The sequence below is a fragment of the Conger conger genome, chromosome 2 (genome assembly GCF_963514075.1).
Source record: "Conger conger chromosome 2, fConCon1.1, whole genome shotgun sequence".
Lineage (NCBI taxonomy): Eukaryota > Metazoa > Chordata > Actinopteri > Anguilliformes > Congridae > Conger > Conger conger.
The window spans coordinates 40,497,121-40,523,203 of NC_083761.1; the positions used below are offsets into that span (position 1 = coordinate 40,497,121).

The following is a 26,083-nucleotide window of genomic DNA, read 5'->3' on the forward strand; positions in this document are numbered from 1 at the left end:
CTTTTTTGGGATGACAAAACAGTTGTCAATAAAATAAAATAACTCGTGTTATACTGCCACCTAGCGTTTCATCCAGGAACTAGGGACCGCAGCGAGAGGTCCTCAAATAACCTTGTTATAGTATACATCAGGTATAAGTATACGTATATAAGTATATAAGTATACATCAGGCCTTGTTAAAATCCTGGACATATCGATGTTTTCCAGGAGAACAAAAATCAGACAAAGTTAGATTAAATCTATTTTGATGAAGCTGCTGCCACTTAATCAACTAACTGCGGGCTTTTATTTTGAAAAGGCTTCAACAGGAAGTACGAGTCGAGGTCCTGAAAGTGTTTCAGGATTCATTAATCTCTCTCTCAGGGATTTTTTCCTTCGTTTATTCCGCCGTCTTCCGTGTCTAAATAAAAAAAAAAACAACAGGGCTTTATCCAGCAATCGCCGGCCATGTCGGAGACATACGGTAAGCATGTTATAGCGCTGCGATTTATGTGACCCTGATTTTAAAACCAACGGAGCAGGTGTGTGAAAATCCTCTTAATCTATGGAGACCCCTGTTTAGCCTATTGGCAGCATTCGGTTTTCTGGCTACACAAATAGGCCTTCGAAGTCAAGCGCAGCCATATGTAAACTAACATCTCTGTTTTCCTGATGTTTTTATTTTTTATTTTGCTGTATTTTCCTATTCCAATGCAAACTGTAATTTATGCCGCACCACCATGTTTATTAGATCCGAATGTAGGCCTATTTATGTGTACCTATAACTTACCTACTATGATTTGCTCTTCATTATTTGCAGCGAAATATCTTAATATAATCTTAATAATTTATTATATTTGCTTATAATGTAAGTTTCTCAATTATATTTTTAGTAAAACATACATACAGTAAAAGCCAACTATGACCAGCTTGAAATACCAGCTACCAGCCGTTTCAAAACATAGTTTGAGCTGGTCAAACCATGTTCAGTATAGAGCAGGGCTAACTAGTCAACCTGCGACCAGCTGTTTCAAAACCTAGCTTGAGCTGTGTTTCAGCAGAGTTGTACATTGTGGGACATTTATTGAACAAAATCAACCCGGCTACTTTGTTAAACAGTGTCAGACTTTAAATACGAAATGTTAGTCTAATATTAAACTTTGCATAAAAAGACTGGTAGTAGCCTATGAACAGATGCTGGCTGTTTCTCCATGTCTGTCATTGTATTGCTACGGGCTATATTCTAAACGCAATGTACCCGAACTCAGCTGATACAGTTGAAATCTGTGTACATCCGTTAGGTATCATTGAGCACGTCGGGTTAGGTTGAATATCGTCCTCGGTTTAGCGATTGCGTCATTAACGTCTCTTAACTGTAAGAATAACAGTAATTTCAGAAGTTTCACTTGTATACTTTTGTATACTTGTATTTTTATAATCCTAGTTTAAGAACTATAGGGATAAAGCTTGTCTTCATTCACTGATGTGACTTAAAGTGGATACTGCCCAGATGCTTTCAAATGGCTGTCCTTTGAAAGTTCTGTATGCCAGAAGTTAAGAATGGAAGGGGCATCCAGGTAACCCTTTTTTCTTAATTTCCCTTCAGATTTCTTGTTCAAATTTCTCGTGATTGGGAATGCAGGGACGGGGAAGTCATGTCTTCTTCACCAGTTTATAGAAAATAAATGTGAGTTGTGATTTCTATGATGCCATGACCCTATACTTTCAAATACTGTATTATTTAAGAAGTAGAATAAAAATCAAAAAGCTTGAATACTAGTTTAGCATCATCTGTTTGTATGCATGTGTATGAATTTGCTTTAAATGATTTTATTTTTAACAGTAGGTTTTGGAGGTTATAATTTGTTTACCACTTGTTTGTCTAGTCAAAGATGACTCCAATCATACCATAGGCGTGGAGTTTGGATCAAAAATAATCAACGTGGTAAATAAATTTGTCAAGCTCCAAATATGGGACACTGCAGGCCAAGAGCGATTCAGGTAGGAGGCTTATGCATCTCCTCCAGACACTCTCTCTTCCCAGTGTCATGTTATTTTCTTAAATCTGAGTCAATTTGTGTTGTCTCCTGCCGCGTGTTGGCACACAGTCTAATGCCAGGTCTTCCAGACAGCATGGTGTCCGATGCCAAGCTCATTAATTGCAGAGTGGTCTCGGTGGACGCAATGCATCACAGAAAGGTGGTTACATTGTTACAGTGTAACAATAATATTGCAAAAGTGCTCTGCGCTCAAGAGCTGCCACTTTCTAAGGCATATTCACTAGAATCAGCACAGGCCTCTGAGATCTAAAAACAAGAAAACATTTGTGTATTCTTTCAACAGATCAATAAACACTTTAGTTTGGCACCCATTCAGCCCAAGCTGGTCTTCCAAGGCTGCTATTTTAAAATGAATGAAGCCACACATTTAGGTTGATAAGTTTTGTGGTGCAGTTGGAGGGCAATGATTGGCTGACCAGTCCTTTTCCCTTTTAGGTCAGTGACACGAAGCTACTACAGAGGAGCAGCAGGGGCCCTCCTTGCATATGACATCACCAGGCAAGTGACTTCATCATAATTATTGATCTTGGGAGGTGCTAATGTAGCCACAGAAAAGTGTTTTGATTGTTTTTTAAAAGTGTTTTATAATTCCTGGATTAAATATTTACAGGTGCATCTCAAAATGTGAATCGTGGAAAAGTTCATTTTTTTTAATGCCAGGTTTAATTCAAAAAATGAAACTTTCTATATTCTAGATCCATGGTCTCCAACCCTGGTCCTGGAGAGCTACTGGGTCTGCTGGTTTTGGCTGTTACTCTGCACTTAATTAATCAATTAGAGCAGATGATTACACAGCTAACTCACCTCACTTGGTTACCTGGGTCTCAACAGGGTCCTGATTTTAAGGTGAAAACAAAAACCAGCAGACCCAGTAGCTCGCCAGGACCAGGGTTGGTGACCTCTGTTCTAGATTCATTACACATGAAGTAAAATATTTCAAGCCTTTTTTTGTTTTAATCTTGATGATTACGGCTTACAGCTCATGAAAATCAAAAATCCAGTATCTCAAAATATTTATTATATTATAAAAGGATTTATTATACTAAAAATAAATGAACATACTCTTCAGAAGGTCGACATTACTGTATTATAAATCCTTTTTTTGATTGGTCTCATGTAATATGCTAATATTTTAAGACACTGAATTTTGGGTTTTCATGAGAAGTAAGCCGTAATCATCAAGATTAAAACAAAAAGGCTTGAAATATTTCACTTTGAAATGAATCTAGAATATATTAAAGTTTCACTTTTTGAATTCAATTACGGAAAACATTTACTTTTCCACGATATTCAAACCTTCATGCTCCATTCTTTGTTCATCCAATTGTAAGGGTTGAAAGAAATGCATTTCTATGTACTGTTTTTTTCCCTCTCTTCTCTTTCTTTCCTTTTTAACACTGATGTCACGTCACTCCAGTCATGTTTCCTAATGTTCTAATTTTTAAGATTCTGCATTCAAAATGACATTAAGAATGAAGAACTAAAAATGATGATGGTTGATATGAGTTTATTCGCTATTGCTATGCTCCACCATTTTTTATTATGAAGAATATTATATAGTGTTTTGCTATGCTGTATGTTCTATTGTACTGTACAGGAACCAGTATTCTCAGCTGCAATCCCTTTTTGAAAGTGTAGGACCTCTCTCTCTCTCTCTCTCTCTCTCCTCTCTCTCTCTCTCTCTCTCTCTCTCTCTCTCTCTCTCTCTCTCTCTCTCTCTCTCTCTCTCTCTCTCTCTCTCTCTCTCTCTCTCTCTCTCTCTCTCTCTCTCTCTCTCTCTCTCTCTCTCTCTCTCTCTCTGTCATGTTTGCACATCCAGCCGAGAAACCTACAACGCTCTGACTAACTGGTTGACGGATGCTAGGATGCTGGCCAGTCAAAACATTGTCATTATTTTGTGTGGTAATAAGAAAGACCTGGATGGGGACAGAGAGGTCACCTTCCTGGAGGCATCCCGCTTTGCGCAGGAGAATGGTGAGTCTGGATGGGTTTTGTATGTTTTCTGTTCAGCAAATATTTCAGATGTTCAATGTTCAATAACAAGGATTGGTTACCTGGTTGGATTTTTGTCCATGCCATATAAATGCTCAGCCATGCTTGGTGTAAAAAGGAAGAAATATAAGTTATCAAATATAGTTATAAAATCCATTGTGTTTTGGTATTGTTCCTCTGTAAAACTTTTGGAACAGCACGGCCAATTCCTTTGTTTTTGCAATACACTAAATACATTTGGGGTTGAGGTAAAAAGATGAACGATGAAATTTCAGCTTTTATTTCCTGGTATTTACACCTAGATGTGTTAATGTCCCTTCAATCTTCAGGAGTTCCTCCTAATTAGTTGGCAGTGTGTTTTGGGTCATGTTCTTGGTGCATAATGAAGTTTGGATGCATTTCTCCGTAAGTTAGCAGACAGACTTTTGTGGCTCATGTCTGGACTTCTTTGCCAATTGTCCGAATTTTACTACTAATGAGTGGTTTGCATCTTGTGGTATAGCTTCTATATTGCTGCTGTCTGTGTCTTCTTAGAACGGTTCATTGAGATACCTTCACCCCTGCCCTGTGGAGATTTATTTTTGATGTTTTGGGGTTTTGTGCAATGGCTTTGATTGATTTCCCCTCTTTTCTAAGCTTCAAAATGGCTTGCTTTTCTCCCAAAGACAGCTCTCTGGTCTTCATGTTGGTTTGTCTTTTCTAACACAAATGCAGTGACTGAATGTCTTCAGAGGAAAACCCAAGGCTAAAAGAGTAGACATTCAGAACGATTTATTGTTTAACCAATCAATCTAACAGGACACGTCTGGACAACAAAGAAACAACAGTCATATGGTCCAATACTTTTGCTCACCTAAAACTGTGGTGGTCTGATACAAAAGGTGATATGTTTTTAAAAATACCAGGAAATCAAAGCTGAAATTTGGATCTGTCACCTCATTTTCATCTTTTGACCTCAAACTCAATTGTCTTCAGTGTATAGCAAAAACAAAGGAATTGAACTTGTTGTTCCAATACATTTGGAGGGGAGTGTAGCTTTAACTACCATAGCTATAGCTCAGTTTAAACACAAGCCTCAAACAAACATATAGCCTGACTGAAAAGTGGCATATTGCATGTTTTTGTTCAGAAACATAACCATGCGGGCGGCACAGATGGTGCAGTGGGTAGCACTGCCGCCTCACAGCAAGGAGGTCCTGGGTTCGAATCCCCGTCGGCCGGGGCCTCTGTGTGTGGAGTTTACATGTCCTCCCCGTGTTTGCGTGGGTTTCCTCCGGGTACTCCGGTTTCCTCCCACAGTCCAAAGACATGCAGGTTAGACTGATTGGAGAGTCTAAATTGCCCGTAGGTATGAGTGTGTGAGTGAATTGTGTGTGTGTGCCCTTCGATGGACTGGCAACCTGGGTGTATTCCTGCCTTTCACCCAATGTATGCTGGGATAGGCTCCAGCCCCCATGCGACCCTGTTCAGGATAAGCGGGTTAGGATAATGAATGAATGAATGAATGAATGAATGAATGAATGAACATAACCATGCCAACATACGTGTGAGTGAAACAAGTGCGTATTATGTTTACAGTGACACCTGTGGCTGTGAATACTCTCTTGGAAGGGACAAATGTTTAATTTTTGCACATAAAAATTAAATTGGAAAATTACTACTCAATTATTTGTTTGCATTAACCAAATAACTATTTACATCCCTTTAAATTCAACTCAAAACAACTTTCACACAACTAGGTGGACAAGCATAAACTGAAGAGGCTTAGGAATGTGTTCAATGATTTTGCAGATCTCATCTTTATTATGAGGAATATAGGTACAATATTCTTTACTCACCACCTGGAGATACCAGAGTATAATTCAGAGCTGCACAATTCTGCAAAAGAACAGTTCTGGTGGCCACCAACTCAGTGACAGTTTTTCTGGCTTTGACTGTATCATTAGCTACTGATTCGATTATCAGAGCCATTGGCTTAATTTCTGTCATTGTCCCACTCCATACATTGGGAGTATAACAAGGCAAGTTACGCAAACATTTCCCCAACAGTCTCTTTTATAAACATTTTGATCTGGATACAGAGTGGCACGATTCCTTATGGCTGAAATAATAATTTACTCTTGTGTTGTAGTAAATTAATTCCATCAAGTTTAGTAATAGCAGTGAACAGGGTGCATGAAGAATCAGTTTACACAGTTTGCAGTATGATTACACCCATAAATCTATTCCCAATTCCGTTATAATGTATAATCCTTTTCTGAACTCTGTATTCTTTTATTTAGTTATTTAAATCAAGCTCTGTCTTGGGTTCTGTTAATGCCATGGAGGAGTCTGCAGTCAGAAACACTAATTAACCAGAGTCACTATATCGCAAGCAGAGGGGCCAAACAAAAGTCATTGTCGGGGAGGGGGCAAATTGGGTCAAGCACGAATAGTACACTGGAGTAAACAAACCAATAAAAAGGCCTAAGGCAAGAATAAGTTGAATAGTGCAAGGTAATGGTCAACATCCAATCATCAAACCAATCAAAACGGACTAAGAGAGAGTCTGGAGCCAAACAAACAAACACGCAAAGTTAACAAGGTAATCGCATCCACAAATCCACAAACGGATGGAATACTGAACAATATAATATGTAAAGAATCAGACCACCACATTTTTAGGTGAGCAAAAATATTGGAACATGTGACTGGTGTTTCTTGTTGTCCTGTTAGATTGATTGATTGACGATGGAGGAAGCATTATGGCTTGGGCTTGCATGGCTTCTTCTGGAGTAGGCTCACCAATCTTTATTGATGGTGTAATTCATGATGGTAGCAGCAGGATGAATTCAGAAATCTACAAAAACATGCTCTCTGCCAACTTACAGAGAAATTTGACCAAACTATTTACTTTCATTACTTAAAGGTACAGGCATATCTCGATTTAAGAAGGGGTTACATTCTTGAGAAACTGTTCGTAAACTGAAATTTTGTAAACCGAACAGCATTTATCATTGATATAATAGAGACACGTTCCGGGCAGTTGATAACAATAAAGAAAAGAAAAAAAAGGAAAAAAATCTTTAGGCCTATTTTCATTCATTGGTAAACCATCGGAAGAACTGTGTGGTTATTAAATTAAATTAAAGTAATGACTGAAACTGCAATGGCAACTGGCAAAAAAAAAAAAACAACAAAAAAAACACATTTTAAGTTTGTAACCGAAACATGGCTGCCAGCGTTGTGCCTATGGCTAGCAATGTGTATGGATGTAGGCTAATGTGATGTTCCTCTCAGCTACCAGTCACTGTATAGAAATGAAATGATCAGTGCAACCGCAAAGACTGAAAAGTAGCCACAACGACTGAAATTTAAACATCTGCGTAGCAAACTAGTTGATCAATGCACGGGCAGATTCAGTTTGTAAATTAAGTCTACCTCTCTTCCATCCTTAAATGTAATCTCCATTTTCATATCAAGGTGACTTTTGCTTTTTGACTGGAGTAACTGTTAAATTGAGTAAATCCCAGAGCTTTGCCCTCCATTTGAGTTTAAACTGGTAAATGTGCTAATGCAAATTAGGCTACTGTAGGTATGAAAGTGAAAATGTTTCATTCCAGTAAAAACGTTTAAAGCACTAGAGGGCAGCATTGAGTTTGGTCTGTTGCCATGTCTGCTGACTTTTCCTACTGTATGCGTTTACAGTGGTTGGCACTGTAAATTTTGAACCTTAATATCTCACCCGTTTCAAACCAATCTCAATGACATTTTGCAGGTCCGCTACAATGGTAACAGACTCGCCAACTATTTCTGTTATGGATACCCTTTTAAAATGAGCATAAAACATTAACGGTACAATAGGTAATTTCGGACTCCGAACGGTCAAGAGAGGAATTGCAAGAACAACCAACCTCAGACCCCGTGACAAACGAGACTGAGCCTGCCATCTTTTCGTAGTGTTCTAGTAAGAAAATGTTCGCCATGCAGGTGACTTTGAAATGTTGACTTTAGTGTGCTACACAACACTATTCATATTTTTTGTCGTTTTGAGGTCTTTTAGCTAACCAACTATATTTTGAGCAAGAAACTTATGTGGCTATGTAACAAGCTGCCTATATAACTCAGATATGATAGTCTTCCACAAACGATGCAAATGTAACTTACAGTTTGAGACAAAAGTTTAGCTAAACACACATGATTGAACACGTAAAGAGATAAAAGGGTGTAACTGCCCAAATTGCACTCCAGGCTGTGATCACTGAAACTCTGTGTACTATTATTATTATTATTATTATTATTATTATTATTATTATTATTATTATTATTATTATCCAAGCTAAAAATACATACAGGTCCATCTAAACAAATGTGAATATAGTGGAAAAGGTTTTATATTCTAGATTCATTACACAGTTAAATATTCCGAACCTTTTTTTTGTTTTAATCTTGATGAGACTCATTGACACTCCCACAAGGAGGGAAAACCACAGAAGGTCATTGCTGAAAGGGCTGGCTGTTCGAGTGCTGTATCAAAGCACGTTCATGGAAAGTTGACTGGAAGGGAAAAGTGTGGTAGGGGGCATAAGCAACAGGGATGACCGCAGCCTTGAGAAGATTGTCAAGCACTTGGGGGAGCTTCACAAGGAGTAGACTGAGGCTGGGCTACAAGTATCGCATTCCTAGTGTCAAGCCACTCCTGAACCTGAGACAATGTCAGTAGTTTCTTACCTGGGCCTCTTTTCAGATGAAAGTAAATGTTGCATTTAATTTGGAAATCAAGGTCCCACAGTCTGGAGGAAGAGTGGAGAGGCACAGAATCCAAGTTGCTTGAAGTCCAGTGTGAAGTTTGCACAGTCAGTAATGTGGGTGCCATGGTCCACTGTGTTTTATCAAGTCCAGAGTCAATGCAGCCTTCTACCAGGAGATTTTAGAGCACTTCATGCTTCCGTCTGCTGACAAGCTCTACGGAGATGCTGATTTCCTTTTCCAGCAGGACTTGGCACCTGCCCACAGTGCCAAAACTACTAGTAACTGGTTTGCTGACCATGGTATTACTGTGCTTGATTGGCCAGCCAACTCGCCTGACCTGAACCCCATAGATTCTTCTGAACCCCATAGATTTTTATTGTCAAGAAGAAGATGAGACACACCAGACCCAACAATACAGATGAGCTGAAGGCTGCTATCAAAGCAACCTGTAAGCTTCCATAACACCTCAGCAGTGCCACAGGCTGATTGCCTCCATGCCACGCCGCATTGATGCAGTAATTCGTGCAAAAGTAGCCCGACCAAGTATTGAGTGCATAAATCAACATACTTTTCAGAAGGTTGACATTTCTGTACTATAAATTATTTTTTTGTAATTGGTCTTATGTAATATTCAAATATTTTGAGATACTGGATTTTGGATCCTGGAAGCTGTAATCATCAAGATTAAAACAGAAAAGGGCTTGAAATATTTCACTTTGTGTAATGAAATTTGAGATGCACCTGTATCTAGTTATAAAGCGATACCAGTTTGTTATCGGTAGCAACAAGCAAATTAGCTATTAGGTAATGCCGAATTTAGAAATATCCACCTGAGACACAATGCTTGTGCAGCTATGCTCACAACGTTCGCTACTATGTTCGTATTGCTTCAGGTGGATATTTGTAAATTTGTCGAGCTAACTGGCTAATTTGCTTGTTGCTTCCGATACTGAACTTGTATTGTTTTATTACAATGATAGGAAGGGATACAATGGTCTTGTAACAATAAAAATCACACAAAAATCTTACCTATTGTTCCTTTAAGATTTTGCTCAAAAATAACTCATACAATACCACACATTCTGTGGGTAATTATGAAATAATGTTTTTTGATGACTGTACATTTTATAAAATTTGAATTAGACCTCAGAATTCAAAATTGGTGAGAATTGTCCATAGATTTAACATGGTGAGACACAATGCTAACTTGAATAAAGTTAATTGAAAGTTCTAATTTGAAAAAAAAAAAAAGAAATTTTAAACATTATGTTAACATGAGACCATTATGTTCAGCAACTTTATTGCATGCAGGTCATCGCTAGATGACATTGCATAGTCCATGGACAGGCTAAATCAGCAGCTATTTTAGTTAGTTGTTCAGGCTAGTCATAAACACCACCTTTGTTGGTGTTTATGACTAGCTAGCAAGTTAGCTCTGGCTATCTACACTGAAAAATAGCAGTGACAGTGTTAATGCCAGGTAGTTAACTGGCTAACATTAGCTAGCCTAGTTGGGCTTTTAGAAGTAGTTAAAATTTGCTGGCTAGCAAGCTACAGTAGTTGGCCGACTGGCTGATATATTTCGCAATACACATGAGAACATGCAGTCTTGCAAGCAAGGTGGAACTTAATATGTAAATACCATGTTGATGGAATACAGTTGCCGTCGCCTTAAGATTTGACTCAAGAAATTAGTTTCAAACAGTGGAATTATTGTTGGATTTTAAAAGAATGATGCTAACTAGCTATACTTTTAAATCCTGTATTGTTATGCATGCTAGCTACAAAAACCTTTGGTTGAGAACTCTCAATTCAACCAATAATTTATTGTTCAATGAATGGCAAATACCACTTTTTGCCAGTAGATAGCATTTGTATATAGGAAATGGGGAGGAAAGATTTGCAAGACTAGATTTTCTTTACAGTTTTTCACTTTGGCCCATTTCATGAATACTGCACGCCTTTATGGTTCACCTCCAAAAGCACAAATCTTTTCTCATGTTTCAAATTGAAATTGTTTCAATGAATTAGCCAGTGTCATCAAAATTAAAAGTCATCGTTTGAAATCAAAATGGTTAGAGATTGTCATTAGGATAGTGCACCCTGGAAGAACGTTTGTTACAGTAACTTCAAATCTGTCTCTTGTATAATTGTTGAATCATTTCTATTGATACAGTGACGCAGGGGAATCAGTTGGAAATCAGCAATACATCACAGTTTGTATTTCTTTATGAACTTCAAACATGCATTTACTGTAACCTGAAATAGCATGATGAATTACAATATTGCGCACTTGTTTCGCCTTCATAATGTTTATATAATTGATCGACACCATGGACTGGCCTGCATTAGGTATCACTCTTCAACCAGGCTCTGCCATTGTAAGACAATGGTTGATTTCATGGTCCACAATGGTGGCCCTCACTTCACTGGAGACAACCATTTGCATTTGTCCTCTTCTGCCTCTTTCTTTGTTTTGTGGTCTTGTCCTAGTCACCACGCATCCTTACTCCTCTTCCTCTTGGATGAGCAGGCACTTGCCCCTGTTGAATGTTTGTCTGAGCAGGTTCGTCCATGATCAGAAAGTGTAGTACTGTAATTGTGTTGCACCTGTGCCCTACAGTAATTTGACAGTAATTAGATGTGGTAAACTTCCCTTCGTAAGTAAAATTCAAGATTCACCTGACTAGCAATTTGTCAATTTAGCAGACATTACATCAATACAATGTCACTTGAATTTTGGGAGTATCCACTTGACATATTGATTTATTCCTACAGTGAGTATAAAAGTGATTTGTGGGTGACACCATCATTGAGTGACTGAATGCACAGTAGTTAGCCATGACTTTGTTTAATTGGTCAATTATATTTGGACAAATATTAATAATTATGTATAGGCCCAGATATGTACATAATGTGAGCTATGTACAGTGGTATGAAAAAGTGCCCCTGTTGCACTGTTCATATTTATGTCACGGATGTCTAGCTACATACTTGTTAGGTATGTTAATATACTTTTGTAGAGTTAGACTGCAGGAGCAAACATTAGACGTCCACAACGTACTTGGCGGGGCAGGGAGAGAACTTTATTTTGCACAGGCGCAGAAGTCATACATTTGATACATCTGGGTTATCTATGTTTCCCCAAAGAAATAACATCTGAACTTCTCAAACTTTGCTTTTGTCAGTGGCTTGGTCAACATGTCGGCCATCATGTTTTCTGTGGGACAGTATTCAATGGATATTTTACCATCAATATGTGCGGCTCGCACAAAGTGATATTTAATATCAACATGTTTGCTCCGTTGCCTACATACTGGATTTTTAGACAGAGCAATCGTCCCCTGATTGTCTTCGAATATTGTCACTGGTGTGTGCTTCCTATCCTTATTCATCCCTTGGAGTAATTGAACAAGATATAGGCTCTCTTGGGCAGTGGCTGCTAGAGCCATGTACTCCGCCTCGCATGTTGACAAAGCCACTGTTGGTTGTTTCCTAGTCTTCCAGGATACAACTGGACCCTCTTTGACCAAGCTAAAACAGTACCCAGTAGTACTCCTCCTGTCATTTTGGTCTGACGCCCAGTCGGCATCACTATAGCCCTCTAGTTTAAGGTCTTTGTCACTTCTTTTGTAACATCGCTCATATTCAATTGTGCCCTTCAAGTAACGTAGCACCTGTTTAGCTGTTACCCAGTGTTGTTGTTTTGGCTGTGCTAAGTGTTGTGACAACTTGCTGACCACCCAGCTTAGGTCTGGTCTAGTAGAGGTCATTATGTAGATCAGACTGCCAACTATCTCTCTCTAACCTGTGGCATCTACAACCTCACCCTCCTCATCAAAATTTTGCTTTTGCTCACAGGGTGTTGACCTCGGTTTACAGTCGGACATGCCAAACCTCTGTAGCACCTTTGCAATGTGCCTTGCCTGACTCATCTTGATTTCTCCCTTTTTCTGTGTGAAATCAATACCCAAGAAATGTTTACGTTCTCCTAGATCCTTCATTTTGAACTTCATTTTCAACATTTCCTTTACCTCACTGATCAAGTCGTTGTTGTTGGCTGCAATTATTAAATCATCCACCCAAATAATCTCATTTTCAGATTGTTTATCATATACACAATTGTCGGCCGCATTCTGGATAAATCCGTTTTCTACTAGGTGATCATGTAGGAGTTTGTTCCAGTTGCGCCCTGATTGTTTCAGGCCATACAACGACTTGTTCAGCTTACAAACCAAATGATCATCAGTGTTTGACTCAACTATGAATCCCTCCGGCTGTTCTATATACACCTCACAGTCCATCGGGGCATGTAGGTACGCCGTTTTCACGTCCATCTGATGGAGCACTAGGTTGTCTTGTGCCGCCATCTGCATCAGAATTCTCACTGACGTCATTTTAGCAGTTTGGGAGAATGTCTCTTTATAATCTATCCCCTCTATCTGGCTATAGCCCTTAGCTACATATCTAGCTTTGTATGTTTCAGATTCATCCTGGCTCTCTTTTGTAAATTGTAAAGACCCAGCGACCTCCCACAACAGTTTTCCCTTTAGGAAGTGTGGTCAAGGTGAACGTTTCGAACGTTTCGTCCATTGCGTTAGCCCACTTCTGAGACTTATTAGAGCTCATGGCCTCTTTGTATGTGTTTGGTACCCCAAATACAGCTCTATAGAAATAATCCACATCTTGCTCATCAGTACATTCTGCTTTACACTGGTATTCTTCCTCTCTCTAGTTGGGTAGCGGTTTCTGCCCTCACTACAATGTCACTAGGCTCGTATGAGTCTACATCCTCATAGCTGTCTCCAACGTTGTGTGGACCTGTTTGTGTCTGGCAGTCTCTGTTGCTCTTCTGTATGAACTTAACTAATCTATGCTTTGACACTTTTCCTGTTTTTGGATAATAGACATTGTATGCAGGGCTGTATTTATCATATCCTATGAAAATACCCTTCTCGCACCTTGGATCCAGTTTCTTTTTGTCTTGTCTATAGGCATAGCGCTCCCCAGCGCCCGTCCTGGTCCCCCGCTGCACCCTGCTCTGCCCGGTCACTCCCGCGATGGCGTCTCGCTGCTTCCCCCGGCCTGGCGTGTCTCTCCTGCGTTCCGCTCTTCTTGCTTCAGGCATGCTCGTACATGTTCGAGACATATGCCCTTTTTTGTGGCATCTGAAGCACTCAATTTCGGCCATGCTCTTTCTCTCTCTACCTCTTCCACGAGAGGTGGTGGCTGCTGCGGCGGCGGCTCTTATCACACTGTCCCCGTCATCACCATTACTCGGCTTGTACTTTTCTGTGTCTTCAAAGCTCCTTAGTTTTGCCTTGAATTCACTGAATGTCAGGTTGTCATTACTTTGAGTAATATGAACCACGAACGGTTTGAAAGAGTCCGGCAGTCCTTTCACTACCATTCCCACTTGCAACCCGTCACTTATGTTCTTGTCGGCTCCTTTCAACAACGAGAATATTGTCTCTGCACAAACAATATACTCCGTGACGGTCTTGTTGCTTTCCATGCGAAGAGCTGAGAGTTCATAATATAAACTCACCACGCGCGGTTTTCCTTTTCCTGCGTAATGTTGCCGAAGTATCTTCAATGCCGCCCTACCGTCGGCTGCTGCATCCCGCATAATTAGTGACAAGCTCTTGTTGTCTAAAACTTGCACCAGCTCCGCGTATGCTTCTCTGTTTTTCTTGACGTCTGCTTCTCTCAACTGGACAGCATTTTCGCCCACAGGGATAACTGGCACGTTCAGTAGAGTCTCGCTCTCAACTCCATGTGGGCTAGGAAGCGAGTTTCCCATAACTCGTATCCTCTCTCGTCGCCGTCGAACAAAAGTCTATTAAATCGTTGACTAGACATGGCACTGGGCCCATAACCTGTTGCACTGTTCATATTTATGTCACGGATGTCTAGCTACATATTTGTTGCAGGTATGTTAATATACTTTTGTAGAGTTAGACTGGAGGAGCAAACATTAGACGTCCACAACGTACTTGGCGGGGCAGGGAGAGAACTTTATTTTGCACATGCGCAGAAGTCATACACACACACATATGGATACCCGCAAGGACCAAATTAGCTGCTTATAGCGCAGTAAATAATACAGTGGCTGACTGGCTGTATATGTGAGACTGTACATTATGTTCAACAGCCCCCTTCCTAATTTCTTATTTTTTTGCATGTTTGTCACACTTAAATGTTTCAGATCATCAAACAAAATTAAATATTAGTCGAAGACAACACAAGTAAACACAAAATGCAGTTTTTAAATGAAGGTTTTTATTATTAAGGAAGAAAAAAAACCTACATGGCCCTGTGTGAAAAAGTGAAGTCATGGAGTCATGAACACTGACCTGAGGCAAGTGAGGCCTGCAGTTCTTTGGATGTTGTTGTGGGGTCTTTTGTGACCTCGTGGATGAGTCGTCCCTGAGCTCTTGGGGTAATTCTGGTCGGCCGGCCACTCCTGGGAAGGTTCACCACTGTTCCATGTTTTCGCCATTTGTGGATAATGGCTCTCACTGTGGTTCGCTGGAGTCCCAAAGCTTTAGAAATGGCTTTATAACCTTTTCCAGACTGATAGATCTCAATTACTTTCTTTTTCATTTGTTCCTGAATTTCTTTAGAGCTCGGCATGATGTCTAGCTTTTGACGATCATTTGGTCTACTTCACTTTGTCAGGCAGGTCCTATTTAAGTGATTTCTTGATTGAGAACAGGTGTGGCAGTAATCAGACCTGGGTGTGGCTAGAGAAATTGAACTCAGGTTTGATAAACCACAGTTATGGTTTTAACAGGGGGGGCCAATCTCTTTTTCACACAGGGCCATGTAGGTTTGGATTTTTATTCTCCCTTAATAATAAAAACCTTCATTTAAAAACTGCATTTTGTGTTTTTACTTGTGTTGTCTTTGACTAATATTTAAATTTGTTTGATGATCTGAAACATTTAAGTGTGACAAACATGCAAAAAAATAAGAAATCAGGAAGGGGGCAAACACTTTTTCACACCACTGTATCTGCTTCTATGCTTTTATCCGGAACGACATACAGTAGGCCTATGTAAATGAGACCATGGCAGTATACACTCTATACTCTACAATATAAACTTTAATGTAGGATCTATCAATTAATTGCAAATTGTATGCTACGTACCAACACAGTTTGTTGCCAAGCTATGTTGAAAGAGTGAAACAAGATATGTGGTACCATATGGGACACATTGGACATGTTGGAAATAAAGCATGCTTTAGAAAAGTGCAAAATAAGTATATTGCCTCTAAGGCTAATATGCAAAAGTGCACTACTCTAAGATTATTAATTATTTGAGTGGTTTGAATCATAAACAATCTGTTTGTTTGACTTGGAGTAGACATTGTACATGGCTGTAGTATGTTGATAGAGATCTGTACTGATGCCTTGATGGAGAGCAGGCTGATGTTAGCATTAGGGCTAATCAATCCAATTTCCTGTCTTTTGAGACATAGTTTTTTTGTGATTACTTTCCTTTGTTTTTACACTGTAGGAACCCCAAAATACACCAAAAATTCTGACCAGGTGCTACCGGAACATGAATGGCTATACGCGAATGGTGTGCAGGAGGTCGTATTAGCGAATCTCCTTCAGCCATTCCACGTTTCCCTCTATATACCCAGGGTTTACAAGAAAAAAAACAAATAATCAAATAAAGAGTCACAAGATGGTGGTAACAACAATAGTCCTGCTGATGTTATCTCATCGCATAAAAAAAAAAAAAAAACAGTTCTGGGAGCATTCCACTGAGGTGGCAGAATTGCAGAGGCAGCACAATGAGGTTCAAATAATTGTGCAGTTTTCTTCAACAGGAAGTGGCATGCAGGATTTTTTTATTTTCAGATCAGGTTTATTAAGGGAAAAAAAAATAAGGTGTTTGAAATGAGCCAAAGACAATTAATGAATAATATGTCAGGTATTATTTATGAAAAAGTATTCTGACCATCCCTGCACTGAAAAACTGTCTTGTAACTGTCTGTTGCATTAACATTTTAATAACTACTCAACACTCAAGATTGGGTGTCCATGAGCGGTGTGCAGAGACGGCAATAATAATAATAGCAATAAATCTGTTCAAGTCACACTTTCTGTTTAGTGCTCAATTTCAAATATCTTGAATATAGGATAGGGTGTGTTTCTGAATAGGATATTTGAGTTATGTTGCATTCCTAGTGTCCAAATGATCTTGGTTGTCTTTTGCCAAAAATCTTTCACCTTTCAAGGTGAATCTAATAACCTTTCAAGATAATTTTGGTGGACATTTGACACAATGCCTGCATAAATAGATACACAAAGTCCACTGACGGTGAGCCCATGACTGCATTTTCAGAGTTGATGTTCCTGGAGACGAGTGCCCTGACGGGGGAGAATGTGGAAGAGGCCTTTGTGCAATGTGCCAGGAAAATCCTCAACAAAATTGAGTCAGGTATACCAGCCTCCTCAGCTAAATTTGACATTAAAAATACTAGTTCACAGTGACAACATGCAACACCTGGATAGAATGATTTTGCAGGCAAAATTCTAATGACAATGCAATATGTTAAATGAATTAAAATGTCCCACTCGTATGCACATTATTTTTGTCTCAAAATTCTAATTCAGTAATGCCATTTGTATTTGCCATTTCATGTACTTGACAATTCCTTTGAAAGCTTTAATAAAGATAATTATAGTTTTATTCAAATGAAATGCTAATTGGAAAATTAAAATGTACAAACTGCTTGGACATGTTTCATGTGATAAAGTAATGGTGTCAAAATGTTAAAAAATATGCATATTGTATGTATTTGTATGTATTTTCACTCTCAAACAATGATTATAAATGTGCTTAATACAGTCCCCTCCATAAGTATTGGGAACAGCAAGGTCAATTCCTAGGTTTTTGCTATGCACTGAAGACATTTGAGGTCTGTGCAATGGAAGGTGCAATCCACTCATCAGACATAAGAATTGGAAGGCAAATTTGCAAAGAAGCACACAGATGAGGCACAAAAGTTCTGGAGCAAAGTTTTATGGACTCATGAGGCTAAGTTTAACCTCTACCAAAGTGAAAGAAAGGCCAAATTGTGGAGAAAGAAGGGATCTGCTCATGTTCCAAAACATGGGAGCTCACCTGTCAAGCACAGTAAAAGAAGTATCATGGCTTGGGCTTGCATGGCTGCTTCTGGAGTGGGCTCACTAATCTTTATTGATGATGTGACTCATGATGGCAGCAGCAGGATTAATTCAGAAGTGTACAAAAACATTCTGTCAGCCAATTTGCGGAGAAATTCAAATTTATTTATGGATAACCCCTAGAGATGAGCCATCTCGTTTTCGAGGGGGTCCAGCAGTCCAAACTTCATTATGCAGCAAGAACATGACCCAAAACACACTGCCAACACAACAAAGGACATCATAAGGGAGAAAAAGTTGAGGGTTTTAGACTGTCCAAGTCAATCACCAGACTTTAACCCAATTGAGCTTGCATTTCACCTCCTGAAGAGGTGATTGAGGGGAAGATCCCTCCCAAAACAAACAACTGAAAGAGGCTTCAGTAAAAGCATCACAAAAGAAAAATGCAACAGTTTCATGTCAATGGACTTGATGCAGCTATTGTAGATAAGTGTTATCTACTTTCATTTACTTAAATACTCTGCAATATCTACATAAAAATAAATGAAGCAATAGATTATCAGTAGGCTATTTATCCATCGGATATTGAAAGCGAAAATTTTCTGTTTTCAGCAAAAAATGGACCATGTTAATCTCACCACCACGGTTGTCCCACGCCATATAAAATGCATTGGCAAAGTTTACTGTTACATAGAAATATATCAAATTGTACAGAGACCTGTATTGGTGTAAAAGTAAAATCATTAGACCATTTGCCTATGGGAAAATAGACCCTCATATTATACTGCGTAACCAAAGTTATTAACAGGAGCATATTTACATATTTAATGCCAATCAAGTCTGTCGGGCAGGAGCCATAGGGAAGAGGGATGAAAACATGAGGAATTATAATTTTAACCAATGCATTTAAAAAAAATAACACACAATCGACCAGCATGCCTAGACGTAAACTACACGGATTTACAGCCTTCTGCAACTGTGAGGTTACACTGCACAATGTAAATTTAAATGCAAATCTTTAATTTGGCAATTAGGCTATTATCTTACTTACAATGTTGACATTTAACAATTAAGAAGTTTGAAAATTAAATGATATTTGTCAGTACACCAGTAAAAATAAAAGATACGACCCCTAGCGGTCATAAGCAGTATGCCAATAAGCAAGTTCAGGTATCGGAATTGGTATTGGGAAGGAAAAAATGGAATTGTAACATCTTTTTTTTGCAAAAACAAAGGAATTGACCTTGCTGTATCAATAATTTTGGAGGGGACTGTATGAGCGGAAATTTTTTATTCAAATGTAGAATTACATTGCCACTTTAAGTATTGTGTTTTAATTACTAAATTAGAATTTTGCCTCTAACACTAATGATCTTATGGCATTAATTAAGATTAATTATTTTTATTGTGTTTTTTTATTTTTTATTTAAGCATGCATGCATATGGTCGCTAGGGACTCTGCAACACCATTACACTAATACAAACACTAATGGTCAAGTTTGTGCATTTATAAATATTTAACTCTGCTGTGTTCTTGGTTTCAGAGCCAGCTTCATATTTCGTACATTGCTGGCCAGGAATGTACTTTCAGATCACTAGTCTACAGAAATTAAAATGTGACTCGTCACTACACAACAATGATATGCAAAGACTGAACAGGTCGTTGAGGCAAGCAGATCATCGATCAACATCGGCATGACCCTGCTTCTCCCCCTCATGTTCCCAGGAGAGCTCGACCCTGAACGCATGGGCTCAGGGATTCAGTATGGAGATGCGGCTCTGCGCCAGCTCCGCTCGCCTCGTCGGGCTCAGGCCCAGAGTGCCCAGGAATGTGGCTGTTAGTCAAAGGGCCTCAATGCATTGAGAACCAAGGTAAGGACTGTCCACAGCCATCTGCTGGGCACCAGGCCCTCAAATCAAGCCTGGCTGCTCATCCAACAGCCATAATCCCAACTCCCATGATGGGCCCTACACAAGTACATGGGCTGACACTAAGTGCTATGTATCATGTGCGTGTAATGGCAGCATTCTTTTTGTCCACCAAATAATTTAATTCCTAAAAGTTATTACTACATGTCAGAGGGAGATTACAAAAAAGCATATTTTAATATTGAAATGAGTTTCACTGACCATTATTACCATTGGTTTACTGGAGAAGGCTGATAGGATTAACCCTTTACCCCCATGCCTGTTTTCAATACTTTTAAATAAAGCTGTTGTGTGGTAATGCATATCAGTTCTAATGTTTATTGCACCACATCTAAATCTAATTAATTATTGTACACAGTTCATCCTCAATATGTGGTCTGTCACTAGTGTAATTTTGGTGTGCCAAAACCTCTCCAAATGGTATATGGTAAATGGAAAATCAATTCTAATATGTTTGGTGGATCTGGCTCAGGTGCGGCACAACCTCGGCTGAGAGCCATTTTGCTGGATGTCCAATTATATTGTCACAACATTATTTTCTCTTCTCTTATGATGCAAGATTTTTTTTACATGAATGACGTTAAACTATTTAATCTTGAATCAAACTGCTGAAAAGTATTGTAGCACCGGGATAATGTAAAACATTTTTTTTACTTCTTTTACTTGCATAAAACAGGTCACATTTAGTAGCTTACTACATTTGTTTTAGATGAAGTACCAATTTTCTAGTACAACAAGAAAAAAAGATGACGTTGACTTACTGTAGTTCTGATAGACATTTTCAGTTACTCTAGAGGGCGCCATCATGCAAGCTATGAGAGAAATTTCATTTGGTGCGGCTTGAGTAACAGAACAGCCTGAAAGTATGTTACAGGTAAGCAATGTTAATTCGACTAAAGAAAGCTTAAACTGCTAGATATATACACTGATTAGCCATAACATTAGAACCAGATTTTCATGATTAAAAATGCTTAAAACTGCATAAATGTGTCTGTAAACACTTAATATGTAATTATAGGATATGTCTATTTATATAAGCAGATAATCAGAAGTGAATTGCATTCAGAAGTAAAACATTTTTATGAAAATGGAAATCGTGTAAACATACATATTAGTGTTCATGGTGATGTCTATCGTAACAGATGCTCCAGGACCTATAGAATTTTTCATATTTAAAAAAAGAAACTCCACTTATGTGGAAATGGATCTCATGCATTTTTAAATATGGCGGGTGGTCTATATTTCGTTTAAATATTAGGGCACCTGTTAAGATAGACGTCATCATGAATAATAATAATAGAATGCTACATTACTTCAATTTGATTCTCCTGTCTTTGTGCAAAGGGGGTTAATGTTATAATCGTAATTCCAATCCAGTTATACAAATATTGCATATAAGAATATAGGAATAAAGGCCTGAATTTGAAATGGCCCAATAATGAAGCTAATGTTATAGCTAGCTAGCCGACTCTATTATTGTCACTTCAGTTAGCTAGCTAGCTAAGTAACTACAAAGCTAATGATCGTTATTTCAAAAGGGTAGAGCCAGGGGTTGGAACAGGAGGTGCAAGAATGCTCATCTAGGATACATTGAATCATATTTAAATGTTAATTATGGCTTCTATATTCAAACAGGTGGTTGCAGCTTGTTGCTGACCATGACGGAGAAGGAAGGCTCATGATCCACAGTGTGTAACCACAGACAACCAGCAAACCTATTTTAATTTTTTTATTTTATGTTCAATTATGAATAAAATATTACTCCTTTTACACATCACATCATTTAGCTACCAGACTGAGTTTGTTACATTTATATTATCAGCAAATAAATGGTTTAATTGAAAATAGTGTGGTTTCATGGTTTTTGTTACAGTATGTTTATTAAAGGACGTAGGCCAGAAAATGAGCCATAATGAATTGTGGTGCTTAGTTGGGTTAACAAAAGGTTCACATCTGGCTGAGATTTGATACCACTGACCAAATGTATAGTGGGCCAGATCTGAACCAGCACAAGTTTCAGATGGTAAATAATTCCAAACCAGACGTGGACCAGAAGAAAGTGGTGAGTCTGGGCCAGGAGACATTTTCTAACCAAACTCAACCTGAAGAATCCCCTATAATTCACTTTCAGGCTTTTAAATTCATTAAAGGGATTAACAATCAAATTCCCCCCCTAAGCCTCCTTTTACTAAGCTTAAAGAGATTAAACATCCTAAGTCTATCCTCATAACTCCTATCTTATATTCATGGAATCAATTTGGTTGCCCTTCTGTGAACCTTTTCTAGCCTCTATGTCCTTCTTATAGTGCGGTTTATTTTAGTATTTTAGTATACTGTTTAGTATACTGTTTGCTAATCCTCCTATTTTTATATCATCTTCAAATTTAACTAAACGACTTTCAATGCCCATGTCTAGGTCATTTACATTTACAGGGCGGCCTGTAGCGTAGTGGTTAAGGTAAATGACTGGGACACACAAGGTTGGTGGTTCTAATCCTGGTGTAGCCACAATAAGATCCGCACAGCTATTGGGCCCTTGAGCAAGGCCCTTAACCCTGCATTGCTCCAGGGGAGGATTGTCTCCTGCTTAGTCTAACCAACTGTACGTTGCTCTGGATAAGAGCATCTGCCAAATGCCAATAATGGAATGTAATTTACATAAATGAGTAAAAGCAGTGGCTCCAGGACTGATTCCTGTGGGAGTCCACTTCCCACAATACCCTGCTCAGATAAGGCCCCTCCTACTACGACTCTTTGTGTCCCTTCCCGTAGCCAATTCCGAACCCACTTTGAAATGGCTCCTACAATTCCTACCGTCCTCATTTTGATAATGAGTTTGTCATGTACCTTATCGAATGCTTTTTGGAAATCTAGGGATACAATATCATAAGCCCTGCTATCATCAAAACACTTGGTAGCTTCCTCAAAGAATGCCAAAAGGTTTGTCAGACATGACCTACTCTTTCAAAAACCATGCTGGCTATCCCTTAGAATGTTATTCTTTTCATTAAATAATTTCAGTTTGTCCCTAATTATAGATTCCAGTATTTTACATGTGATACAAGTTAGACTGACAAGCCTGTAGTTTCCTAGATCGGTACAGTCCCCTTTCTTATATATTGGTATTATATTATCTTGTTTCCAGTCATCCGGTATTACTCCAGTTTCTAAGGACTGTCTAAAAATACTTTCCAGTGGTTTAAAAATGATCTCACTTAACTCGTTGAGTACCCTTGGGAATATGCCATCTGGGCCTGCTGCCTTATTTGTCTTTAGTTTATGTAATTTATCCAATATTTGTTTATCCCCTATCTCAGTATTGGCTAAAACATTGTTAGTACTGAGTATGCCTTCCGGCCTACTAGTAACCTCCTCCCTGGTAAAACTCTCAGCAAAGTAGCTATTTACAGTTGTGTTCAAGAGAATAGCAGTACAACATCAGTAACCTGATGAACCACTGTTATTAGTAGTAGTGATATTTCATGGCAAATACTTGTAGGTGTAGTTGTCTAAGAAAAACAACAGACCCAACTGTCATGACATGCACGCTGCTTGTTCTGAATAATTGTCTCATTCATTGAAAGGGGCATGTTCAAAATAACAGCAGTGTGGAGTTTAATTAGAGAATGCATTCATTCTGTGAAAAAACAGGGGTCATCAATTGTCCTTAATTAAGGAAGCAGGGAAGCAAATGTTTCACACATTGTTATAAAATATATTTCCTTCTGAAGTAAAATGGACCATTCCAAATATTGTTTGGACAAACAACGTCATTTGATTAAAAAGTTGATTGGAGAGGGGAAAACGTATAAAGAAGTGCAGCAAATTATAGGATGCTCAGCTAAAATGATCTCGTATGGCAACAAAAACCCGAAACAAGCGGAAGAAAACAAGCAACTACTGTTAAAACGGATCAAAGAATAGTCAGAATGGCAAAGATTCAGCTCCAGAAAGATCAAAGATGATCTACAATTACCTGTAAGTGCTGTTACAGTCAGAAGACGTTTGATCGAAGCTATCAGTAAGAAGCCCCCATAAAGCACCATTGTTGGAAAAAAGGGCATGTGCAGAATCTGTAAAAATTTTCAAAGAGAAATGGTGTAACATTCTGTGGACTGATACGAGTGAAATTGTTCTTTTTGGGTCTAGTGGTCATCGACAGTACTTCAGATGACCCCTGGGTACTGAATGCAAGCCACAGTACACTGTGAAGACAATGAAGCATGGTGGCGCAAAAATCATGGTATGGTGATGTTTTTCATACTACGGTGTTGGGTTTGTATACCAGGGATCATGGATCAGTTTGAATACATCAAAATACTTGTAGATTATGTTGCCATATGCCGAAGAGGAAATGCCCCTGATATGGGTGTTTCAAGAAGACAACAACCCCAAACACACGAGAAAGCGAGCAACATCTTGGTTCCAGACAAAAAGGATTGAGGTAATGGAGTGGCCAGCTCAATCTCCCAACCTCAGCCCCATTGAAAACTTGTGGGGTGACATTAAAAATGCAGTTTCTGAAGCAAAACCCCAAAATTCACAGGAACTGTGGAATGTAGTTTGTTCGTCCTGGGCTGAAATACCCATCCCATTTCTAGGTGCCAGATGTTGGTTGACTCGATGCAACGCAGATGCGCAATGGTTATGCAACTAAATATTAGTTCAGTCATTTAAAGTGAAGCTAAATCTTTAAAAATGTCTTCAGTTCATACAGTTTGAAGAGAGTTTGAAGAGAAAAATGTTGACACTGCCATTTTTCTGAACAGATTAATATTCCTTGTCTTTGCTTCTTGTAAAATAATAACACAGACTTGATAAAATTAGCTAATGCTTTGATTTGGAATTGAATGTGTAATATGTAATTGAACTAAAAGCTATTCAAAAATATTTGCACTTTATTCACTTTTTTTAATACACAGCTATTTATTTGAACACAACTGTAAGGTCTCAGCAATATCTTTATTCTTCTCCAGCAGTTCTCCTTCGTTATACTTAATGCACATGACCCCCTCTTTAATTTTCCTTTTCCTACTGCAGTATTGAAAGAAGCTTTTGGGATTGCATTTAGCATCATCCACCATTTTCATTTCAAATTGCCTTTTGGCTAACCATAGTTATTTTTTAACCTTAGCACGCATATTACAATATTCAGCTTTATTACTCTGTGCTGTCCTTTTTATATATCTGATAGTTTATAATTTTTATATCTGATAGTTAATAATTCTTTCAAAAATAATTCAATGAAAGGTCCTAAATAAACGTACTATACATTTTACATTACATTTATGTAATTTGTTGGAATAGTTAAAAACTGAATCAAATCAATATTTTTTGTGACCACCCTTCAGCGTTAAAACTGCATCACTTCTCTGAGATAGCCTACACTGTCCTGCAGTTCTATAAGCTAATCATCAGGGAGGTTGTTCCAAGCATGTTGGAGAACATGCCACAGTTCTTCTGCAGACTTTGGTTGGCTCCTTACTTCTGATCTCAGACAGCCTTGATCAAGTTTTTATGTAAAAAGTAGTCAATTGCTTACTGTAATACGTTACTTTTTAAAAATGAAATACAAAAATGTCTCTGTAAAATTAAATCTTTGGGAAATGAATATTTGGAAATCTCAAATGTGTTCTGTTGTACTAACACACACGAAAAAAATAAACATATATATAATAAAGTCTAGGGTGCAGAGGAAAGACTTCTGCACGGTACTGTACATCAAAATGTATTGTGGAATGGTCACTTGTCCAGTGATTCGATTACCTCTATCCTGCAAATTCTGTCTGAATAATTACATATTACCAGATCTAAAATCGATTGCCCTCTTGTAGGTTGACTGACATACTGTATCAAAAAAAGGTCATTTATAACAAAAATTCCTCATCACTTTTTCCCTGTGAATATCACCAAATTCTAGTTAATATTTGGGTAATTGAAGTCTCCGATGATAATAGTCTCGCCCCCCTGGCAAGCTTCTTTTATATTTTTAAAGAGCATTGTATTTACACTACTATCTGAAGCTGGCGGCCGTTATCACACTCCAATGTTAAGGCCTTCATCTTCCTCCCCAATAAGCTCAATCCAAATATCCTTACTAGGCCTGTGATAGACAATTTCTGGAATCTCTTGCACACTAAGATTTTCTCTTACATAAACAGCAACAGGCGGCACGGATGGTGCAGTGGGTAGCACTGCCGCCTCACAGCAAGGAGGTCCTGGGTTCGAATCCCCGTCGGCCAGGGCC

At 38.6% G+C, this 26,083-nt stretch overlaps 1 protein-coding gene across 3 annotated transcripts in view; it reads left to right on the top strand.

Moving 5' to 3' along the window:
- Nucleotides 1-314: 314 nt before the first annotated feature.
- rab4a (RAB4a, member RAS oncogene family) overlaps nucleotides 315-26,083 on the top strand; it is a 31,194-nt gene continuing 5,425 nt past the window's right edge. Inside the window, exons 1-9 of one of the 3 annotated variants that reach the window (XR_009708004.1) lie at nucleotides 315-463; nucleotides 1,586-1,666; nucleotides 1,866-1,980; nucleotides 2,475-2,537; nucleotides 3,859-4,013; nucleotides 17,123-17,218; nucleotides 19,634-19,779; nucleotides 20,612-20,710; nucleotides 21,472-21,681. Coding sequence is in view for 1 of the 3 variants with exons in the window: in XM_061230748.1 (XP_061086732.1) it covers nucleotides 448-463; nucleotides 1,586-1,666; nucleotides 1,866-1,980; nucleotides 2,475-2,537; nucleotides 3,859-4,013; nucleotides 17,123-17,218; nucleotides 19,634-19,749 (642 nt within the window). In the remaining 2 variants the exon portion in view is untranslated. Of the gene's footprint in view, nucleotides 464-1,585; nucleotides 1,667-1,865; nucleotides 1,981-2,474; nucleotides 2,538-3,858; nucleotides 4,014-17,122; nucleotides 17,219-19,633; nucleotides 19,780-20,611; nucleotides 20,711-21,471; nucleotides 21,682-26,083 lie in introns of those variants that run through there. The other 2 variants (XR_009708005.1, XM_061230748.1) reach the window with 2 other exon arrangements.